The sequence below is a fragment of the Solea solea genome, chromosome 15 (genome assembly GCF_958295425.1).
Source record: "Solea solea chromosome 15, fSolSol10.1, whole genome shotgun sequence".
NCBI lineage: Eukaryota > Metazoa > Chordata > Actinopteri > Pleuronectiformes > Soleidae > Solea > Solea solea.
In genome coordinates this window covers 23479221-23502594 of record NC_081148.1, presented here as the reverse complement: position 1 = coordinate 23502594, position 23374 = coordinate 23479221, and the positions used below count along the sequence as shown (strand labels likewise).

Sequence of the window (23374 nt, the reverse complement as noted above, 5' to 3'; positions counted from 1 at the left end):
TATCAAGTATAGCCACTAACTGAGACTTGCTCACGAGTTCAGAGGTCACAGAGGTGTTGGTAATGAATATCTTAGTAAATTTAAAGGTGAACCAAAAAAATGGGTTTGAATTTGTCTGATACTGAGTTCCGATTATCCAATGAAGTGTGTGAATTAGATTTTCTAACTTTACTATGCACAAATACACTTTTTATCACCTCACAACCTCAGAGCAGACAAAGCTCTGGTCTCTGATGCCCCCCTGAGTGGGGCTTGGACTCCAGGTTGGGAACCATAGCTCTAAAGGCCCTTGTATACTTCAGCGCACATGCCATTGCGCGGACCCTGGTATACTGGCACGTCAGGGTCCTGGGGTATCTCACTTCACCATTGTGTGGCAGTGCAAGTCTGGAAAATTCAGTCCACGCGCACCCAGCACACTCTTTGCACACGGTTCCAAAATGCAGCCAAGAATTTGGGCCTTAAAGCAGGGTTTCTCAATCCTTGTCTTAGGGACCCACTGCCCTGCATGTTTCCCTTCTCCAACACACCTGATTCAAATGGTCCGCTCATCAGTAAGCACTGCAGAAGTCTGATAACGACCCATTTATTTAAATCAGTGTTGGAGCAGTGAAGGAAACTTCTAAGTCATGCAGTGCAGTGGCTCCCCAGGACCAGGATTGAGAGAGACCCAGGTCTAGAGCAAGGGCATCCTTAAAGAACATCATGAATAATTGACTCTTCAAGAATACCTTCTCTTCTAACTCCTCTGACCTCGAGTAATCTCTATTCCTTTTCTTTACCGGATCGCTCTCCTGCTGTACAGAAACATTAGTGTCGTCCTTCAGTTGTACGTCGCTGTGGATAAAACCATATCAGCCACATGAGTAAATGTAAGGCAGTGCAGTATTTATGACTCTAATAGTGCTTTGTTGGGTCTGTGAAACATAGCCTTGGCTAAATATTTCAGTTGTGTGTGCAAAAACACATGGAAGTGAGATTTGAGCAGGTATTAAGAGAGTAACAGTACTTTAGAAAACAGCAGTCAACAGTGATCGATACCTCATGATTTTAAAATTGCATTATAACACTGCATAACATTGTTGTTTTCTGTGTTTTCACAGACGTCCACTGCTACTGTGAACATCGTAGTCACTGATGTCAACGATAACGACCCTGCTTTTAACACCACCATACCAGCTAATTTCACCGTGCAAGAAGAACAGGCCAATTTGTTTATAGGACAAGTGGTGGTAAGTGAAATATGTTTTTTAATAATTGTGGAATTTGTTTTTTATGCCCTTTTTCAGGCTTTTTAGAACTCATTTGTTTTTGTTGTGTTGTTGTGTAGTCAGTTTTTTGTGGAGGCTGCAGTCTTGACCTGTCAACCAAAGCTCTACTTGTCAAATCACTAATTGTAGATGAATTTGCCCCGTGCCCGTCAGTGGGGTAATTATGAATTTTGACAGTTCTGACTGTTTGGCTCACACTGACAGATCAGCCTCTGTTTCTCCTAAAGTTTTCACTCCCCGATTTAAACGATGTCTCCCGACAGACTGTTTCAAAAGATTGTTTTAAACTCATCAGAACAGTAAACTCCAGGATGCATCTGGGATATGCAGCAGTGATACTAAAAATAATAATAATATGGTAATAATAATAATATACTAGTTGGAGTTCAAATGAAATCTACATAAAAGTACACAAAGAAGAGCAAAGAGTATAAAAACATGATGAAACATTAATGGAAAAGTATATATAGACATTACATACGTAAATAAAAACCCCGTAAGTAGAAGGTGAGATTGAAATGAGTCTGAAAATTTATAAAATACCTATCTAATGGAAATGCACTTTCAAACACGTTCACTGTAAAACAAAATAATTACTGCTTGAAGTAATTCATGGGAATGAAATTACAATAAAGGGCCGTAATCAATTTGACTGACTTATCCAGTCTAACAAGCATGTGTGGCAGATTCGTAAAATGAATATTAACAGCGTTACTTGTGGATTTAATCGTTTTCAAATGGAAACTTGAAATTGTTTGTGCATTTCTGATTGGAGTATTTATTTGTGCTCCTGCTTGGAATTGCTTGTGGTAAACTGTGACTGATACAACCTGAAGGTTTATGTTGCTTTCAGGGTGTACACTTTTTAACAGTAGGTATCCCATAACGTTTTCAGCTGGTCGTAAAAATGGTCCAAGTTTATAAACTGTGAAATGAGACAAAAGGACATGAGAAGGGAAGCCCGTTGTTTTTTGCGAGCTAGCCTTAACTCCAGTCTCGGTCCCATATGTTTCCTTGGAAATGCAGCCAGCTGCTCGATCGGGGCTTAGCGCACCAAGGCAACATCACCAACTCTTTCTCTCCCCCTCTTTACATCTTGGAAAGGTTTCTCCGTTGGTGACTTGCCAGCCCGAGTACTTAGCTCAACACAATCCTGCTCTTCATGCAAATACAGGCGGAGACACTACGACTCAGCCCGTTGTAGCTGATCAAGAAGGGGAACTGCGGCTGTTTTTTTCCCCCTTTCCCATTTCTGTCACGGCAGCTGTGCTTCGCAACTCTCCCCGCGTATTCGCAAAATCAGTGAAACAATGGCTTGTGATTGGATTTGTTGTGAAATTACACCATATAATTTCACGTAATCTGTGCACCCATTTATTCTTTATGACCAAAAGCCGAATACAATAGAATTACTCTGTATTTATGCAGATGACACCCTGATTTCACCAACTGATTAAATGCCGTTGTGTGTCAGTGCTCGGAGGAAGTAAATGGAAGTTCAGCATTTTGGTTTGATTGGGGGGAGTGATTTGAAAATCTTTCAGGTTTCAGGAAGAACTCAAAAGATCCTTTTTGGGGTCACACACTGAACGGCATGAATTTAAGGATCTTGTTCTTCATTTAGAAAAGAGACAATGAGGAAAGTAGCACCAGCTACCACACAACCACAAGCACTCCAGAGCATCATCCATGAACACACTGTTTTATCTCTCAGGGGTTACGGCCCAAGAACAGGAGATGATTCAAATAGAGCTGCAACTAACGATTATTTTCATAATCGATTAATCTGTCAATTATTTTCTCAATTAATCGTTTGGTCCATAAAATATCAGAAAACTTTAAAAAATGTTGATCGGTGCTCGTCAAACCTGGAAATGATGATGTTCTCAAATGCCTTGTTTTGTCCACAAACCAAAATGATACACTTTTAATGATTTCTTTGTTATCCAGAGCAAAGAAATTAAGAAAATATTCACATTTAAGAAGCTTAAACAATTGGAAAAATTGTTTTAATCATGAAAAAAGCTTCAAACCGATCAATCGATTATCAAAATAGTTGTCGATTGATTTAGTAATCGATTAATAATCGAATAATCGATTAATCGTTTCAGCTCTATATTCAAATATGTTTTATTTACCACAAACAGCTTTTATTTTGACAGGTTAAGTACACCAGGAAGCAGAGGCAATGTTGTCCAGAGATCTGGATTCAGACACGGGCAAAATCAGAGTAGGAACATGCAGAAATGCTTCTTGTGAACATGCTTGGGCGTTTTGACACTTCTAGAGCCACGGTTCTCAAACTGAGGTACGCGTACTTGGAGAAAAATATACCGTTCTACTGCATATACCAGGGTATGTGATCGCAGTGGGGCTGAGGAATTTTGACCAGAGAGGGTAGAAAATTAAACAAATATGTTATTTCTTGCTCCGTCTTTATCTAATCTCACTACACCAGTATATGTGAGGAAGGACGATGAGAGAATAAATATGCCTCCTGTGAAAAGTCCGTAGCTGACTTTGCTGGGTCTATTTTCACCGCTGTTTTTTAACGTTGGAGATAATGGTGTCACTTCAAGTGCTCATTATTTTCTCAGGTGGTTACTTGGTGTAAAAACTTTGAGAACCACTGGTGTAGAGAATGTCACAAACACACTTGAACTCTTTCTCTGCTGCCCTTATCAACACAGTATCATCTCACTGTCACGTGCACTCAAAGTAGGATTCAATAATAATTTCATACTTAAACGTGACCCTGTAAAATCTGTATTTTATTTATTTTCCCCCTGTAGCGTCTTGAATTTACCTGGAGGAGAGGGATAATAAACGCAGCCAAAAACAAACCTTCAGGCTTCAGTTGCCAAAGGTGAAGATGGCTACAGCGCAAATGCTTTATGCCATTAAGTAGATTAATGCAGCCCTGGGGCATTTTTGGATTATCGTATCTGGAACTGGTTACCACCTGTTCTTTTTTCACTCACACACACACACGCTTACACAATGAAGACAATTTTGCAGGTTATCAGGACTGACAGCACTGTTGCTCGTGCAAATAGAGTCATTTGTTCTGTGTCTGCACCATTCTGCCCGTTCTGTTTGCTAATAGCGGGGAGCCATAATCTGAACATGCAGATGTCCGCGGGACGAATGGATTAGCATTCACGTCAGACACGTGTCATAGAAGCATAGAAGTGTTCGCGACAGCGCCAGCCTTTCACTCTGTGTCTGTGAAATACACGCGGATAAAAAGCTTCCTCTGTTTGCGTTTTTTATTTATCGCGACAAAGGGGGTCGACGGTGCGAGAAACACTGCTCGTGATGCCAGTCAAAGAGCTGTGCACATGCTCGCCAGTAAGAAAAAATAAATCATGTAATCCACTCATCAGTTCAAAGGGCCACTGATTAACGTTCGCTTCTTTTACACTGCCTCCATCTGCCGCCGCCACGGGTAAATCATCAGCCTGTGAGAAACACGATGAATAAATGATTAATTATTAAACGAATGCAGTTCAAAGGGGGAAATTATTTTTAAAAACCTGTGCAATGTCTGTATTAATCTGGCTTTTTAAATATTCTCCTCCTATCTCTTTTGTTAAGGGGGAGAACACATTTCTCAAATGTAATGTTCTTTATAGGCTCCAACATTTTCAACACATTCCCGCCGGGGGAAACGAGTAGAAGTTGCTAAGCTCGTTACTAAACGGTGAGGCTGTTGAACTGATTGCAGTTTTTACCCCAAGCGATTGCTTTTATAAAAAGAGGGTAATGGTTTTGATCTGTAACCGGAAAAAAAAAAACATTTGTAAGCTCCGTGCATCTTACTTGGTTACAGAGATCTATATGTAAAATATATAACACTGTTTTTGCCAGTGGAATTCCAAACAGGTGCTGCCATTCAAATTCAAAATACTGAACAGTGTGAAGAGTATGTAACACTGGCTGAATCTCAATTGCCAACCAGTTTAGGAGGAAATTAGCCACATCTACATGTGTCTTAAACTTCCCTTCCATTTTCAGCCACCTACGTTTTTCAACCACGGTGTGGATCTTTATAGCATACTTTGATTTTCTCCTCTAGTCAAGATTTTTTTTGGAGGGGTAACGAGGCTTTTTAGTTTCATTAACTGTAGCTGAAGCTTGCTCTGTTCGTTGTTGTGTTCGATGGTGGTGTATGGCTGTTACTTTTGTACAGAATTTGAATTTGTAATGTAAATAAAAGAGACAAAACCTCGATCCCAGTTAAATTGACAGATGCGGGATGGTGGAGTGCACTCGCGGCAAAAAGAATAGCTTAAAACTAGGGATGGCACGATAGAAATATTTCCTTTTGGATGTGATACCAATATCACAAACTCCAGTATCTACTGATACCCATATCAGTCTGTTACACTCATTTTAGACCTTTTAATCTATGAAGCTGCTAACAACACAGTTGTGCCATTTCAAGATATATGAACCAGTGATTTTGACCTGTATTGGGTGATATTGGGTGTCATTGGTTAATCCTTACTTAAAACATGAACAGAGTTTGTCTGATGCAAAAGACAATTTCATTTGCAAATATGTGGGATGTACCATTGATTGGTGTGTCTGTTATATCTTTTCCGTTTTTTGGTACCACCCTCAGCTGCAGGTTGTGCCTTTGAACACGACAATAACTAAACACCAGTGTCCTGATGACTAGAAATGGCAGACATAAAAGTGCCTTGTGATTGCATTGTGTTAAGTTACCATTAAGTATTCATGTCATTTCCATGTCACTTTGGATCATTTCGATGTATCATGTGAAGGTTTTGCTGCCTCGTGAAAACTGAGGGATTAATTACCTAATCTATGCAGATGACACCCAGATTTCTCTGAATAACTAAGCTCTGTATAGACTCACTGCATCAGTACTTGAAACGAGTAAAATAATATACAAAAGTTCAGCTTCCTCAAGACAAATAAAGAGATGGGAAATAAAGACTAAAGCAAGCTGGAAACCTTCCAGCAACATATGTGCAACTCCATGTCCTGACAGAGAGAAACAGTAATAAAGCTCCTAACAAGAGAAGGTACTCAGTAAGTACAAACTTCCATCAAGGTCGTTCTGTTTTGTATCTCAGTTTCTTCCAGTTTAACAATTGTTTTGAGAGAAATCCTGAATCTGGGTCTTGATTTACCACCAAAAATCCCCAGTAATTTACGCCCAAATACACACTTAATTTTTGACTTATCCTTCATTGAAACAGACCGATAAACAAAAACGCTGGCAGAAATATAATCTCCATTGTGGAGGTAATAAGTACCCAAGATTTTTGTAAGAAATATAGCCACTTCATGAGCTAAGGCTTTCAAACCAGACCATATATTCAGCAGTTTGCAGTGAGAACAGGCCGCACAGCGTTATTGTCATGTCTGTGAACATCTCTTCAAAGTCTCGTGGGACCGTTGAACAAACCTCCTTAACACAAACGTACATCTCTCTCTTTTTTCTCCCATTAGAAATATGCAAATGTGTTATTTGATTTTTTTTTTTTTTTTTTATTTGGCTGTGAATTGATTGGATTACACGTCGTACAAGGCGAGAAGCAGTGGGGAATTTCAGTTATGCAACCGCAGAGAAGTGGGAAGTAATGATCCGTGTGCACATATTGACGCAAAGTGCTTTGGTCTGTTTTGCAAAGGCTTAAAACGCTGAGGTCTAGTGTTTAGTGTTGGCCTTTTCAGGTACTTCATGTCCAACGATTGTGGAGCCAGCTTTTAGCAGCCATGTTTGCGTCCTCCTCCTCCTCACAGGACTTCTACCTTGTCCTTAGTTGAACCGCAGTTAAAAATTATTGCCAGACGGATGAAATGAGACTTGATCTCCCTCAGTATTTTATTCTCCTCTCCTTCGTTACCCCCTCTCTATCTCTCAGTTATAACTAAGAATTACTACAGCGGTTGCTTCTATGAACCCACAAATATACTGTGCACAGTCGGAGGCATAATTATGACCTGTCTTATCCATACAGGAGTTAAAACTTGCATGTCATCTCACTTACATGTATATATAATATAGCACCGACTGGTTCTCCTCAGTTTATGCCTCATTTCTGCTTCCATCCATCTCCTACCACTGTATCCTCCACATGAGGGTCACGCGTGATGCTGTGCCAATCTCAGCTGACAAAGGGCGATAGGCATTTGTCAGTCCATCGCAAGGCCACATATAGAGACAAACAACCATTCACACATTCATTCCCCATATTGCATGTTTAGTTCTCCTTGCTGCAAAGGCAACAGTGCTGAGGTTTAAAGCTAGTATCTGAATGAGGAAGATGATATTATATTCCAAAGGCCAGACAGGAGATTGGAGATTATATGAAGGTCAGACCAGAAAGGATGTTAACGCTAATTCATAATTCTCTACTTTCTTCCACTCGACCATTTCTGCTTTCTTTACATTCTTTCTTTGCGTAGTAAGTTTCCACTCAGGTTTGTCCACTCTGGCTGTTGGTGTCACAAGATGGCAGCCTCTTCCAAGCAAGGCTCTTGCCTAGAGTAAATGTATAAAGCACTTCATCAACAAGACAAGTTTTTATTTTAAAAAGTTTCAAAAGTTTTCAAAATCCATGGATCTGTCTAGTGTGACCCCGCCTTTTGCCTTATGATTGGCACAGCACCTTGCGCAACCCTCATGTGGAGGATAAAGTAGTCGAAGATGGATGGATACCAGAAAGCAGAGAAATAGAGCTTTGCACCCACATACTTATCACTACGGTAAACCCTCAGGACTTCCCGCGGAACGACCATCCAATCATAACTGCCAGATATTGAAAATTAATGTGATTTTTTTGACAAGTCTACAGCCATAAAATCTAAATAAATACATTCTGAACCTTTAAATTGTTACTAAGCCTTTAGGATTAGTGTGAAAAAAAGCGGGTTGCAGCTCTTTAAACCCAAGAATTTGATGTTCTTTGTGTAATTGGTGAAATTCTACCCCAGGCATCAAGATAAAGTGAAGCTGTAATGGATCCTGTCGTGAATTACATCAAACACTCAGCATGTTAGCTCTCTAAAAGGAAACAGCAGATTTCTGCCTTTAAGTTTGTACTTTTCATGTCTTCTTATAGTGAATGTGTGAGGTCATATGTGAATCCTCTCTAGTGTTTCACTCTGAAGTGTTAAGAGAGACGGGGGATGGGGGGGTGGCTTTATTGATGTCTTTTTTTAATGTTTAATTTTGCAAGCCTTATCTCTCGTTCTTTAATCAAACACAGTTTGGTAATGACCGCTGTAACACTGGCAGACTTTAACACATCAATCGGGCTGTATTAGATATTGCTCTTCTGTACAGTTAGTGTTAGCACAGGCCGCTGTTCAAATAAGTGCTGTTACGCCTGACTTTGGAGTTCTCTGACTAACTTGAAGAGCATCAAGTTGTAGTTGTTTGTTGAAAACAACGTCGGTAAAAATGAGCTAAAGGCAAACGTGACACTTAAAGCTGCAGTACGTGACCTTTGAACGTAAATAAATGGCTGATACATCCACAACATTGTCAAATACGTTCACACAGTGCTAATTAACCTCCGCACTGTGTCTGTTTCTCTCAGTGTACCAGTGTTTTGATCTCATGTCACCCGGTGACATTTCCACACTGTACACAGGAAGTGATTTGTTTGTGTATGACTGAAAACGCAAATGAGCGCCAATGAAAAGTTTCAGAAATGAATTATTCTGCAGTTTGTCGCCACCTGTGTTGCTGCTGTATACACACAAAGCCTCCCTTCGTTAGGTCTGATAGTTTTGCTTGACCAAGCTCATTTTCAGATTATACTAATAATCGTACATCCTTTCTATTCACAGAGGCAGAATAATAAAGTCAACAACAAAAAAAATCACACACCACCACAGACCTCTCTGATCACACTCTATCTCCCCCCCAGGCCACAGATCCAGACGCAGGAGCGAATGGCAAGGTGCGCTACCGGATCGTAAATCACCCGGCCTTGTTCACAATCACCGAAAACGGCAGCATCTACACCAGGGTGCCCCTCGATCGGGAACTCAGGAGCCGGTACGACCTGGTGGTGGAGGCGTCGGACGGGGCCGTGGACCCACGCCGGACCACGGTGACCCTCACGATCCTGGTCATGGATATCGACGACAACAGCCCCGTCTTTCTACAGCCGACCTATGTGGTGAACGTACCCGAGAACAGTCCAGTGGGAACTATCATTCTGACGCTCAGCGTAAGTACATTTATGTAATTTTAATTGTATACTGGGGAAGTAATGTGGTATTTCTGTAGTAATAACCAAGTAATAACTTGGTTATTACTTAATAACAATGAAAAGTGTGTGTGGGACATAAGGAGGATGGATTTTAACATTAAAATATAGTGAGACGACGGCAATTCCAAGCTATTACCTGGCTATTACTTTGGAAATCATGTGGTATTACTCTAATATTATCTCCTTATTACAACACTATTACTACTGTGATTATTAAGTTACTCAAATGTGTTAGAATTAACATGATATAACTATTTATCATGTTAACTAACTATATAATATGAGACTTTTAAAGTCTTAGCCAGTTTAATGTATAAGATCATTTCACCTGTGCCAAACATTAACGATAAAAACAAAAATATCAGAGCACAAAAGTCTTTCTTTTTTAGTTCCACGTTGTGCGCTTCACAAATTTGTTTTCATACTGGATCTTTAATTTCAAACTCACAGAGCGACTGTGGGTGTAATGACTCTGGTACCTTTCTGTGTGGAGTTAGCATGTTGCTCCTTTTTAAAGTTCAACGCACTGTAGATCCAGCAGATTTACCATGGTCTTTGAATGCATCTCGTTAGCTGCTCCTATTAGCTCAACACGCTGTGAAACCTGCATTTTAGTAGCTCTCATGCACTGGAGTTTAGAATATTTGGTGACTAATAACATCGAAGGTGACACGGTGAAGTAGTGGCTGAAGTAGACCGGGGTTCGCGATGTGGAGAATAAAGTGATGGAAAATGAATGAATATCTTTATCGACATACTGTGTTCAAAGCTCTTAGTTCAGAAACTTGTGTGTTGTGTGGTGGGATTTTAGTGCAATAAGGATCCACTTAATCTAAGCTTAAAGGTATTAATGATTGATGGAAGTAACCCCAGCAGTGTTAAGATGCAAAATTTAAATAGGAACGTCAATATTCCTCACCCACGGCTCATTCACAGCACATATTTTCTCTAAGTTTTGCAAATAAAAAAATATCCTTCTCTCTACTACCCCACAGTCTCTCCATCTTTGCCATATGTCTCCTGTAATGTACTCTCATTATTTTTTTGACTCATCACTTTCTTCACAGGCAGTGGACTCGGATCTCTTCTCCAGAGTCACGTATCGGATCGAGACGGAGTCAGCCAGGCAGCTGTTCTCTCTCGACCCCATCACGGGGGAGTTAGCCGTGCTGCAGGCCCTGGATTTCGAAAACCTGGCAGCAATGGGAATGGGGACCTCTTACACTTTTCAGGTGGAGGCTGTCGACCAGGACGGGGTCATGCCTCCGGGACTGGCTAACGTCACGGTCCGCATCACGGTAAGTCAGTCAGTCTCCTTCCATCCATCCTCATTCTCCTCCCTCAGGATCTGCCACCCCGCCACTGAGCATGTGATGAGTCATTAGCAGAGTTTTGTAGTCATATTAGTTTTTCCTAAGCCTCGCTGCAACACTTCATGATTGTACAGTGAGGCACCTGTGCTGCTATTGTGATAGTAAATCCAGTGTTTTGCCATTTACCACACGAGCCAAGTGAATTTGCTTTGTTCGACACGTTTCGGCCTCCCAACCTGCTTGATCTCGTAGCCTCTCGCAGACAAAGGGAACTGATGTATAGGTGTTTGTCCCTTGCACACGAGTGCTATTCCCTCTCTGAATGACTCATTGGCTTAGTAACAGCAATTACGTCAGGTTTTTTTCAGGAGCTTTTGCTCCCTCTCCAACCTTTCAAGAGATTAACAGCTGAATGCCAACAAAAGGATTAAACGCCTCGTGTTGTGATACTATTCATGTCACAGTGCCGGTGTGTGTCATTAGGTTAGCTTTTCATCGGCACATTTTTGATATGTGCATTAAAAACCCCTTTGAATGAAAAATGGGTGGAAGTCTTATCTTGAAACATTGCATAAAAGCAGAACCATGCAGGTTTTCTACGGCAATTTAACAGCTTCAGAGTCAGAGTGATGGTTAAAGGTCTTGGGGGGGGGGCTGAAAACCGACCCGGGAGTCCTCAGAATCCAGAGGTCTCGAGAGAAACACAAATTGCTTCATGACACTACACATACACACCCTAGCCATGTATCGGCTATAAGATCAGAGCAGTGACAGCGTTATTTTAGACGTTCATCATGGCAGAGTTGGTGAAGAAGAAGCAGAGAAATCCGTAGCCGGAGGAAGCGAGGAAGAGGAAATGACTGTCTAACCGAGCAAGGAAGGGGCCACACACGAGTAATCGTCGGAAGCATGAAAAACGGACGCTGTTGAAAGCAAATGCACGTGGCTAGGAGAGGGGTAAGGGGGACGGGGCGCATCAGTGGTGAGCTTTTTACGACAGTGAGATTAAAGCAGTAGAAGATGGATGGATGTTGATGGTAGTGTCATAGAAATATGTACTCCAAAACTGTAGGGGGAGCTCCGTAGAGAAAAAAAGCACAATGGAAAAGGTCTCAGCAAATAAGATCAGGCCGATATTTGCCAATTTTAAATAATCCGCATTGGCCGATTATTACTTATTAATCTCCACACATGGCTACTATTATGCTTTAAACTTGCTCTTATTTAATACACAGTAAGCGACATTTTGTCTGTGTCTTTTCCAATTGGCCGGCAAGACTTTACAGTTCCTGTGATGTCGCCACCTGTTGACTCGCCGTGCCTTCGACTGCGTTTACCAGTGGGTTTTTTCCTCTGTTTTCATGTGGACACAACTTGAGCTGTGTGGACAGGGCTATTTTTAAAAAACTGCAGGAGGAAAACCCTCACTTTTCAAGAAAATACCCTCCTTGTGTTTGGCCTGAGTCGCCGTCTGCAGGGTCTGCGGAATCAGAGATATTAAAGGGAAAATGGGTGGAACCGTATTCATGCCGGCTCACCGCATGGCCTGAGACGACCTGTCGAGTGAGTCGGTCCTCTGATGAGGGACAAGCTTTTGTCGCAGTTCCGTGGTGTTTCTCACAGAGTGTTTGATGGGTTCGAGTTTTGCACAAACACGGTTATCAAACTGATGGCTGTTGTTTGAATTGGCAGACATGAATTAGAATGAGCCTAATGGATTCACACAAGCTTCTGAGGCACAAGAAAGAGTTGATTTCACTGATTCCTTGTTTGACACCTCCAGTGTGTTGTTTGAAGTTGCTTGTATTTGATTTCTCCTTGTTCTGTTGTTGGGAATTTCTGATGCTGTGCAATCACTTTATTTTTTTCATTTTCTTTCAGTCTCTGTCAAAAACTTACTTTCATATCAAATAAGATACAACAAATTAATGTTATATCTCTATTTTACAAATTAAGGCGTGAGGTATCCTGTGATTCCCACCCCTACTTTATACACACGGATTTAATCTTAAAATAAAGTGCTTAATTTTAGTGGGTAAAATACAAAAAAATGGAAATAACATTACAAAAATTTTTAAATGGTGTTGATTCTGTTTTGATTAAATCTCTGTGCTGTCTGTGTTTGTCTCTTTAGATCACGCCATGTGACGTTACTTTTCTTACTTCTTTCCCCTGATTAATCTTCCTCCGCACGTCTCTCCCCGGAGTGTGTGTGTGTGTGTGCGTGTGTGCGTGCGTCCGTCTTACGCACTCACTGATTAATCAAAATGTTCATCCAAATTCACAGATATGACTGACTGAGTGGTGACTAGTGACAGTTTACAGCACAAATGAGTCTGCACCGAGGGTAGCAAAGAAAATGTTCCAGTGGAAATACAAACACTCCCTCAGAATGTGGCAATTATGAATATTTATGCAAGTAGGTCTGCGTCTGCACAGCCTTCAAATCCAGACCGCTGTTCGTCTATTTTTGACCAAACAAAGTTTAAACAGCACATTTCGGCTGACGCATTTACCACCTATAGCCATGACCGGGCATTTCAAAATCATAATGTTCCAACTGTGTAGCAAATATTTTATGCTCCTATAAAGAGTAAAAATAAACAGCTCAGAACATGACGCAGTTAAAATGCTGCTGCTGCTTTTTATTTACATTTTTCCACTCTTAGGATACTTAGGTTTTCTGTACCTTATTGGATTTTTACTTTTTTCCTCTTAGTAGTAGCAGCAGCAGCAGCAGCAGCATTAGTAGTAGTAGAACTAGTAGCAGCAGTAGTAGTAGTTATAGAAAAACGCTCATAACAGTAGTAGGAGCAGTAGCAACAGCATTAGTAGTAGAAGCAGCAGTATTAGTAGTAGTAGATGTAGAGGTAGCAGTATTTGTTGTAGTAGAAGTAGTAGTAACAGCAATATTAGACATAGTAGAAGTATTAACAGTAGCAGTATAAGATGTAGTAGAAGTAGTAACAGCAATATTAGTAGAAGTAGAAGTAGTAACAGCAATATTAGACATAGTAGAAGTAGTAACAGTAGCAGTATTAGACATAGTAGAAGTAGTAACAGCAATATTAGACATAGTAGAAGTAGTAACAGTAGCAGTATTAGATGTAGTAGAAGTAGTAACAGCAATATTAGTTGTAGTAGAAGTAGTAACAGCAGCAGTATTAGACGTAGTAGAAGTAGGAACAGCAATATTAGTAGAAGTAGAAGTAGTAACAGCAATATTAGACATAGTAGAAGTAGTAACAGTAGCAGTATTAGACATAGTAGAAGTAGTAACAGCAGCAGTATTAGACGTAGTAGAAGTAGGAACAGCAATATTAGTAGAAGTAGAAGTAGTAACAGTAGCAGTATAAGATGTAGTAGAAGTAGTAACAGCAATATTAGTAGAAGTAGAAGTAGTAACAGCAATATTAGACCTAGTAGAAGTAGTAACAGTAGCAGTATTAGACATAGTAGAAGTAGTAACAGCAATATTAGACATAGTAGAAGTAGTAACAGTAGCAGTATTAGATGTAGTAGAAGTAGTAACAGCAATATTAGTAGTAGTAGAAGTAGGAACAGCAGCAGTATTAGACGTCGTAGAAGTAGGAACAGCAATATTAGACATAGTAGAAGTAGTAACAGCAATATTAGACAGTAGAAGTAGTAACAGCAACAGTATTAGACATAGTAGAAGTAGTAACAGCAATATTAGTAGTAGTAGAAGTAGTAAAAGCAGCAGTATAAGACGTAGTAATAGCAGTAGCAATAGTATTAGTAGTAGCAGCAGCAGTTGTAGTAATAGCAGTGGTTTAATAGTAGTTGTAGTAGTAGTAGCAGCAGCAGCAGCAGTATTAATAGTAGTAACAACAGTAGTAGTATAATCACATCTTCTGATACCTCACCTACTGTAAACTGATTGCCCCGCCCCCTCGCTGTTATTGGCTGGTGTCCGTAAACAAACACGACCAACAGAAAAAAACCAAAGTGAAAACAGTAATGATAATGATACCAGCAGAGGGCAGCATCTCAGCAGATTAAAACACCTTTGAACTGCTCATTAATGATGATTGACAGGGATTTGTGTTTTTTAGGTTAAAGCTGCAAACTTTACCTTTAAATCAACTCATGTTTATCATAAGTAACACCACGAAGCATGTTTATTTTTAACTAAATGCGAGGTACACCAGTCTCAAACCAACAAGAGAAATAATTGCTCATTGCACTCCCTTATAACATTTGTACAATAAACATTTGCATGATTTAGCATGATTTAGCAGTAAATGAAATCCTCAAAACTCAAAATGAGCGACTTATTTCCGATATCCTATCCAGTGGTTTTGATCAGTATCAGTCTGACACCAGTGCGGAGTATCACATCCACTCATCCCCGGATTTAACACGAGCACATGAAATCATATGTCATGTTTACAGCTTAGCCCGTAAACACTCGCAGCACAAGGATCAGGCCTCATCATTCATAGCAAGAAGCGCGTCATGGATTTTGTGCCAGCAAACGTTAAACCTGCGAGGAGATCAAAGGGAGGCTGCTCTCAAAGCGCTGTGTTTATTAAAACATGTGCCGGCGCTCGCTGCGTCGTCAAAAACTGTGGAAGGTAAAAAAAATAAAGGGGAGTAAAGTCAAGACAAAGAAAAAGCAGGCGGCTGCACTTTTCCTTTGAGCCGAGGTTATTCCTCAGAGGTTTGACTCACTCACACACACACGCTAAAGCAAAGGTTGCACAGTTAGGCTTTTGCATGGCGACCATCTGGCAGGTTTGTGCTGTGCATTATTTACAGGGAGAGACGGTGATTAAACGCAGCGTTGATGCCGAGTTTCCACATGAAACATCTATAACTATAGCTCACTTATATACTATACTTCTTTATATCACTCTCTGATGAATGTCATTTTCTTTGGATGCAAAAGCCCCAGTTGCCGTTAAAAAAGAAATGATGTTGTGGTTATATAAGCTGGCATTGGAGAGAAAAAAAAAAGAGCCATTTGTGTGGCATCGTTTCAGCCGCTGTCATTCACTCTCCCTGTTGTTTCCATTGCTGTTTGGTTTGAAAAGGGAACGAGACACACATGACATTTAATTAAACATCAGTTTGACAGCCAGAAAACGTCAATCACTCGCACTGACATTAATCTCATCTCACACCAGCACTTACTGCTCATCTTCAGCTGCAGTCGACTCGCGAGGTGGTCGGGTTGTTAACAAATAACAAATATGCTGTGTAAGTGTCTCACCTGTACACACCTGTTCACTCACTGCACGTGCGTTGGTTTCTGTTGTCAGGACATGAACGACTTCTCGCCCGTCTTCAGTCAGGAGCTGTATAAGGGGATGGTGGCGCCCAACGCAGAGAAAGGAACGGTCATCGCGCGGGTTTTCGCTACCGACCAAGACCCACCTGTGAGTATGACCCCACAACATCTTCACCGCTGATGTGTCGCTGATGACACATTGGCACAAGCACACGTTGTGTTACTGTAGTTACGCAACAGTTTGTGCTATTGGAAAATTCCCAACGGTTTCTGGAAGCTGAGAAGTTCCATGTCATGTGGCCATTACGGGTAATTTCACTCGTGCTGTTTCAGGAAGCTGGAGAGTCGGCGTCTTTGTCGCCAGAGAGGAGAGAGCGGGAAGAACGCCTGTACATTCACTGCAGTGTTTCCCAAACTGAAACCTTTCTGTTTTTCTTCATTTTAAATTGTTAAAACAGTATTTTAACATGCAGTATATTGTAAATAACTGGCAAATATTGGAAGTTATTGTGGAAAAATGGGCAAAAACATTTTGAGGCTTAGGTGTTAAAGGGTTAACTGAGCTACAGTTCGTCATTGGACGTCGCGCTCGTGACTCTTCCAGTGACGACTCGTCTCAGCGCGCTATCACTAATGGAAAAGCAAATAAATCAGTTGAGCCGTGCTAGAACTGTATAATGGAAAAGGCACCGTGTTTCAAATGTTAAAACATGGGAGGTACGTCGACACCATGTGATGGGTGGAAAGAAGATGAAAGCACTGCTGGGTGTTGTGTGGTTTTTTGTTTTTTTAACCTTCTCCCTCCACGTTTCTCACAAGAGAACATCATCCAATTTAGCCGTGGAGTTTTTCCACTCGCCGCATTTCAAAGATGTTTTCAAGACTTATGTGTTCTCATTAGAGAGCTACAGCGCTCCGTATATTTTCATTCTGCACGACTACTTCTAATTGTGAAGGAGTCTTGTTTGGCATCTTCGCTCGTATGAGTCATCTGCCGGTTGCCTCAGACGGCGTCATGTTTCCTCACACTCCTTTACCTCACAATATCTGAGCAGGGCCTCCTGGGACCGGAGTTATGAAGAAGAATTTCTTTTCTTTTTCTTTTTTTTTTTTTCAGCGTCTGCAAACCAAGGAACAAAAAAATTACACAACGCTGAAGATAAAAATTTGAGACAAGGCTACAAACTGTGTGACTAAGAGGAGACTCTGAGAGAGCAGTATATAGCATTTACTGGGTCGGCAGTACTTTACAGCTGAGACTCCCAAAGTGTGGTTCGGGACCCACATGTGGGTCGCAGGAGATGTTGTTCTGGGTCCCCAAACAAAAAGTGCAGCAATGTTTTAAATTACGTGTAAAAAAAATGAACTTTTAATATCAAACATCTATTGGAAGAGAGTCATGTGGAGCTGATGGACGCGCTGCGGCTTTAGGATATCATCGCAGTGAAGTAGCAGGCGTGTATTTGTGTCGCCCGTACCTGTGACTCAGCAGTTTTCTATAGAAACGACAACACACTGTCTTTCTCCCTTTTTTTTTTTAAGTTATTCCATCTCTACACAAGTGACCCCAGTGACCTCCACTGCCTTGCTCTGAATGAGTGAGAGGTTGTACTTGTGACCTCCTCCCATGACCTCAGACTCATGTCCTTGGTTCCTACCCTCACTGTGCTACAGTGAACGCTGGACATGAGTGGATGACGGTGTTTACCTCCACAGAAGCCATGGCTTTAGGCTTTTTTTTTTTTTTTTTCTACTACTGGAGCTGAATGAGCTTGTGTAGTGTCACTGAGAAGCATTAATCTTTTACTATAAACGCAGTGGCAGCGAGTGAGACATGGGAGTGACTCAGAAAAGCAGTTTGACAGACAGACAGATTAGGTTTCCCTAAGAGGAGTCGACTCACCCGGGCTCTTATTGAGCGGGATTTAAGAGCTCAAAGAATTTTATTGATGGGTTGTCTGTCATGGGCACGTCTGTTTGCTGGAACATGGTTTAGTCCTCTGTGGACACACACACACACACACACACAGGGCTATTCTTCCAGCATTAACATCCATTCATTTGAACAGCCTAAACAGTGTTATCCCTGACCTTAAACACAAACACTCGATGCCTCACCTTAACCCTAACCATTCAAACGGTATAGTGGTGTTTCGACTGGAGCGGGGGTTCAACTACCGGCTCCGCCAGTCTGCCCATGTGTCCCTCGGCAAAACACTTCACCCGGAGCTGTGCGAGCGGCGTGTGAATGGCTATGAAAGATGCATGACAGGAAAAGTGCTGCACATGGAGTAGAATGTATGAGTGATTGGGGAAATTGTAGTATAAAGCAGATTTGAGTCGTCATCAAGATTAGAAAAGCTGTGTAAATTTAACAGTAGGACCAGGTTTTGGTCTCCATGAGAACTGCTGGTCTTGACCAGGTCAGTGTTTATGACAGAAAGTGTCTTAAAAAGGCAACAAATACAAGTTTTTTTGGGTTTTTTTTAGCTGTGACATAACATCACTGATACATTTCCATTCCTGTGACGATTTCAAAATAAAAGCCCGGCTGTGTTTCGCTAGTTAAAATGCTATTGCGAGGGTGTGGAAACAGTCTGTATTTGCAGTGTTTCTTTGTTTGTCTCACTGTGTCAGACTTTGTGACTCTTGTGTAGAAACGTATTTACAGTAAACGTGGTTAAAAATAAAAATCATTTCTGTTTCTCGTCTTAGCTCCGACTCTGTCATCACAACTGCTGATATCACAGTGTCGATCTATCAACTTGAGCTGAGACAGAGTCAACTTGAGGAGACGTGTGAGGACGTCGCAGGCTGGATAAAACTGGTCTCTGGGCCCCAGGACCTTATGTTGCCCATGGGTACTCATGAGTACTAATTCCAACTCTAAAACTTAGTCTTAACCTACAGAAAGACCTTTAAAGTTGTGAGCACTTGCTCACTTGTACTTGAGCCAAAACTTGTATTCATAGACCATCACCCTGACCCTAACCATCACAACTAAATGTCTAACCTAAAACCAATTCTCACACTAATCCTAAAACCACCTTTAAGGGTTGACAGATCGTTAGGAGCAGCCAAAATATCCTCACACTTTATTCCTCCTTCCTGTGAGTGAAAATCAAACCTTTATTTGTGCTGCGGTGTTGGTTAAGAGACATTTCTTCACTAACCTACAATTACACGCAAATCAAAGCAGTCATTAATGTTTCAGATAACTGCACTACGCCGAATGAAGTCGTATTAATGTGTTCATTCGGCCGCCACGCGCACACGCTTGCACTTCTGTTCCGTCTCCGAAGCGTCGTTCACAATTCCGCGACACGTCTGTGCGTCTTCTTTTATTCATGAAGTGCCTCGTTCATGTCGGAGAGGAAATGTGCACGTGTCACAAAATGCATTTCAAAATTTGGTTTGGTTAAGTTCTTCTCCCCTAAGGTTGCAGTTGGAGCGGATTGTTTACGCTGCTCGACGGCAGCATTAACGACGCCGTAACTTCACCTCAGCGCTTTGATATAAAACATTTATTGTCTCGCTTGTAATGCCAAACAAGAAAAAAAAAAAGGTGTTAAGTTGAAAACGGCAAAACGTTGCAGTTCATCGACGCGGCATTCATGACCCGGCTGCATGAGATGCACTGAAAGGAGCCGACGTAAAGTCGGGCTTTTTTGACCATCACTGTAAGGGTCTGGAATTAGAGGACACGACGTGATTCATGGTTTCATCGCCCTCGATGCAACACATTAACGAGAAAGAGCTTTTAAGAGATGAGATGCCTTTTCCACGAATCCCCTCGGTGAATTCACTCAGATAGTTTTATAACCAATGAGAGACACATTTCTGTGAGTAAGCTCCCCCAGGGATCTGCTGCTACTCCAGGATTTACCTCTCTACTCTTGCCCCAGGTTTTTTTTTTTACTTTATCCCTTGAGAACTAAATCAGTTACAGAAAAGGAAAAAAAAAAAAAAAGTCCACAAGGGAAGAAACTATAGTGTAAGATAATCAAAGGAGATGATTAACAATCAGGAACAATGGTTAATCTTAATCAAAGGGTCACATTAAAGCCCAGGCTCTCGCTAATGAATGTCAGCGTGGAGACCTGAGGGCTGAGTGTAATGGAGAAGGTTTTTTTGTTCTGAATGAAAGGGTCTGATTCAGTGAATAGCAGCGACTTTATAATAACACCATTGATGACGAGTAATGAGGGCTATGACAAGATAAGAGGTTTTTAAAATGGAGAGGAGTTTGGGGTGATGCGGCGCGATCTGTCATATTAAGGGACAGTTAAGTGTAATAACAGCAGACTCTCGCTCCAAAACAAACAGGCTTTCTATACGTGTTCTTATAGATCAAAGAAAGTGCTTAAAGATGAAGTGTGTTACTTTTAAACATAAACAAAATGTCTGTTACATTTAAAAACCATCGTTGGGTGAGTCTATCAGTACCACAGGACTCTCCACAGTGTTTCTCAGAGTCACTTTTAGATCTCGATATTCCAGCACAACAGGAAGTGATTTGACGACATTGCGCTAGTAAAGCAAGGCGTCTGCAAACAGGTTCGAGTTCGAACGCAGAGACGTGTGAAAAGTCCCGTCATTCAGCAGTTCACCAGGATAGACACTTCTTGTCCCCGCCCACCCCTGTGCTACTGGTGTATACGCACAAAGGCTCCCTCAGTCAGATCTGACCACCAGAGGAAGCTCACACATTATCCTTGGTGGTACACGTTAGTGTTCTAGTCAAGACCACCTAAACCGAGACCAAGTCGAGACCAAGACAAGACCAAGACTTTGAGGGGTCGAGACCGTGACAGGACCAAGACCGTTAGCGTCACTTTGCAGAATTAGTGTAGAAGTAATGATATTAACAAGTTAATCCAAAACCGCACAGTCAATTTATTGATATCCCCACAGTGGTGGTCTTGACCGGTCTTGAAATAAAATCCCGAGTCCCCTTTGTCCGAGACCGAGACAAGACCGAGTAAAAATGCAGTCGATTCCAAGACGAGACCGAGACCTTCAAAAAGTGGTCTCGAGACCAAGACCGTTCTCGAGTACTACAACACTAGTACACGTACCACAGTTTGAGAACCATACCTTAATCTTTTCATTTACTTTTTATGCCAATTGTTTTTTAAATATAATTATTAATAAGGAGTTCTTTGTTTTTAATCATTTATTTATAAACCATTACTAAGTATTATTTATTTTTAATTTGATGTATTGCAGGGTCAGGTTAGGTTTAGGGCTTGAGGTCAGGATAAAGAGAACGAGAAGCAGAATAACTTTCTATCAGGTTTGTTTTTAAATGCAGCATTATCAAAAATATGCATTGTGGTTGGTTAAGATATCTACCCACTGGAAACAAACCTTTGAAAATATAGAAAGTCTAGTGTTGCTGAGGGACATTCCTTCGCCGATGTGAAATCTCACACTGAACACAGTCTGGAAAAAAATGATTATTAACGTGTGTGGTATGCAATGGTTGTCATATGGAGCCTTGTGACTTAATAACACTGAGAAACATGAATTAGGTTACATCAAACTCAAGTTAGCAAGTAAAATAACGACATTTTGTCTAATTTTATTTCACTCAACCATTTGCTCTTTGCATTATTCTCTCCTCTCTGTCCTCCAGGGCACACCGGCCAATTTTGTCCGCTACAGAGTGGACGAGGACCTGTCGCCGTACAGCGGGAGCATCTTTGACGTGGAAGAGGAAACGGGTCGAGTCGTCACCAAGGTCAACCTCAACGAAGAGCCCAGTGTCACCTTTAAGGCGAGTGACGGTTGCCATGGTGACAAGAAGCTGCCTGTTGAATTGGCCGCGGCGCTTCCAGGATGTTTGTGATTGTGTTTGTCTGTCAGAGACAATTACAGTTTATAGGAAAGGATCTGCCCTGTGTGAGCAGAGCTCGCAGGGAATCTGAGCTAATTACCCCCTTAGCGAGGCATGTATTAACATGAAACCTCATCTTAGTTGGATTATAAAATGAAGCGCTCACTGTCAGTTTGTTAAGATCCTGCTGTACACCTGCATATGATTACCAGACATTAGTAGTCAGCTGCCAAATACACAGACGGGGAAGGAGTGAAAACAACTAAAGTCAGTATCTAACAACAACAGGGCTTTATAAAACAGCTTTACTTCACTGGGTTTTTATTAGCTGACAAAACAGTCTGTTTTAAATGCAGCCAGTTAGCACCAACTGTGCTCTGTGCTATGTTGAGACAAGGACGCAAGCTAAAATGATACTTTAGCCACTTAGCAGTGGCTCACCTTATAAAATATGTGCCCGCTTCCATCTATAATGTCTTATATAAATATGTTAAATGTGTTATAGATTAAAGATTAGATTAAATATGTTTATTTTCTTTTAGTCACTCCCCTACACCAAAATCCATAGAGAAAATTCAAGACAAAGATCCACTGCTGTGTCCACAAATAAGTCGAAATGTGTTATTTTGTGGCATCAGTGTTTAAAGTCCTTCATTTGGATTTATCTCAGTGACACAAACTTACTAAACAAGGCAGCGATAGAATGGCAGCTCCTGCATCCCCATGATTTAAAGCAAGGATTTTCTCTATGGACTTTGGTGAGGGAGAGTGAGCGCTTTACACGCTTCAGTTTGTGTCTGTGTCTCATTCACCCACTCATCAAAACCCCTGAAATGATTACATTAAACTGCATGGATGCTACTGCTACTGTATTATTGTACCTAGCAGCTCAGGAATATTTACCTACGGACTCATTTCAATGAAGTCGTCACTGTTTTCTGACACGTTTCAGTCTCTCAGTGACCGTGACATTGCTGTGTTTGTGTCTATAACTTATTTTGACCTTGCATGGCCGCAAACACAGGAGCAGGTGCTGCGAGATATTACATCCTAACAAGGATGTGTCACACATGTTGTCTTCCTCCCCCTTTTTCCCCCCATTTCTTCAAACATTTGTCTGTATTTGTTTTTCTTTCTGCCCATCGACCCCCCCCCCACCCCTGGCTCTACCACCTCACCCTCTCCCCACTGTTTCCCCCAGGCCCCATTCTCCACAGCCTGTGAATGTGAATCAATACATTCATACTCACTCACCGTCAGCTTCGCAGGCTCCCTGCCAGATCCTATTTTGCCAAACAAAAAAAAAAAGAAAGAAAACGGTCTCTATTAGGATGCTGAACATGTCCACAAAAATGCTTGGCAACTTCATAAAAGAAATTATGTGTGCAGCGAGTGAGCGAGCAGTTGTACGGGTGAAAGAAAAGTAGTTTTGTGGT

At 41.3% G+C, this 23374-nt stretch overlaps 1 protein-coding gene across 1 annotated transcript in view; it reads left to right on the top strand.

Annotated features, from left to right (window-relative positions):
* LOC131474194 (protocadherin-15-like) overlaps positions 1–23374 on the top strand; it is a 260291-nt gene that overhangs the window by 173933 nt on the left and 62984 nt on the right. The window contains exons 20-24 of the mRNA XM_058651947.1: positions 1104–1232; positions 9185–9490; positions 10600–10830; positions 16131–16247; positions 21738–21878. Coding sequence (XP_058507930.1) covers positions 1104–1232; positions 9185–9490; positions 10600–10830; positions 16131–16247; positions 21738–21878 — 924 coding nt within the window. The remainder of the gene's footprint in view (positions 1–1103; positions 1233–9184; positions 9491–10599; positions 10831–16130; positions 16248–21737; positions 21879–23374) is intronic.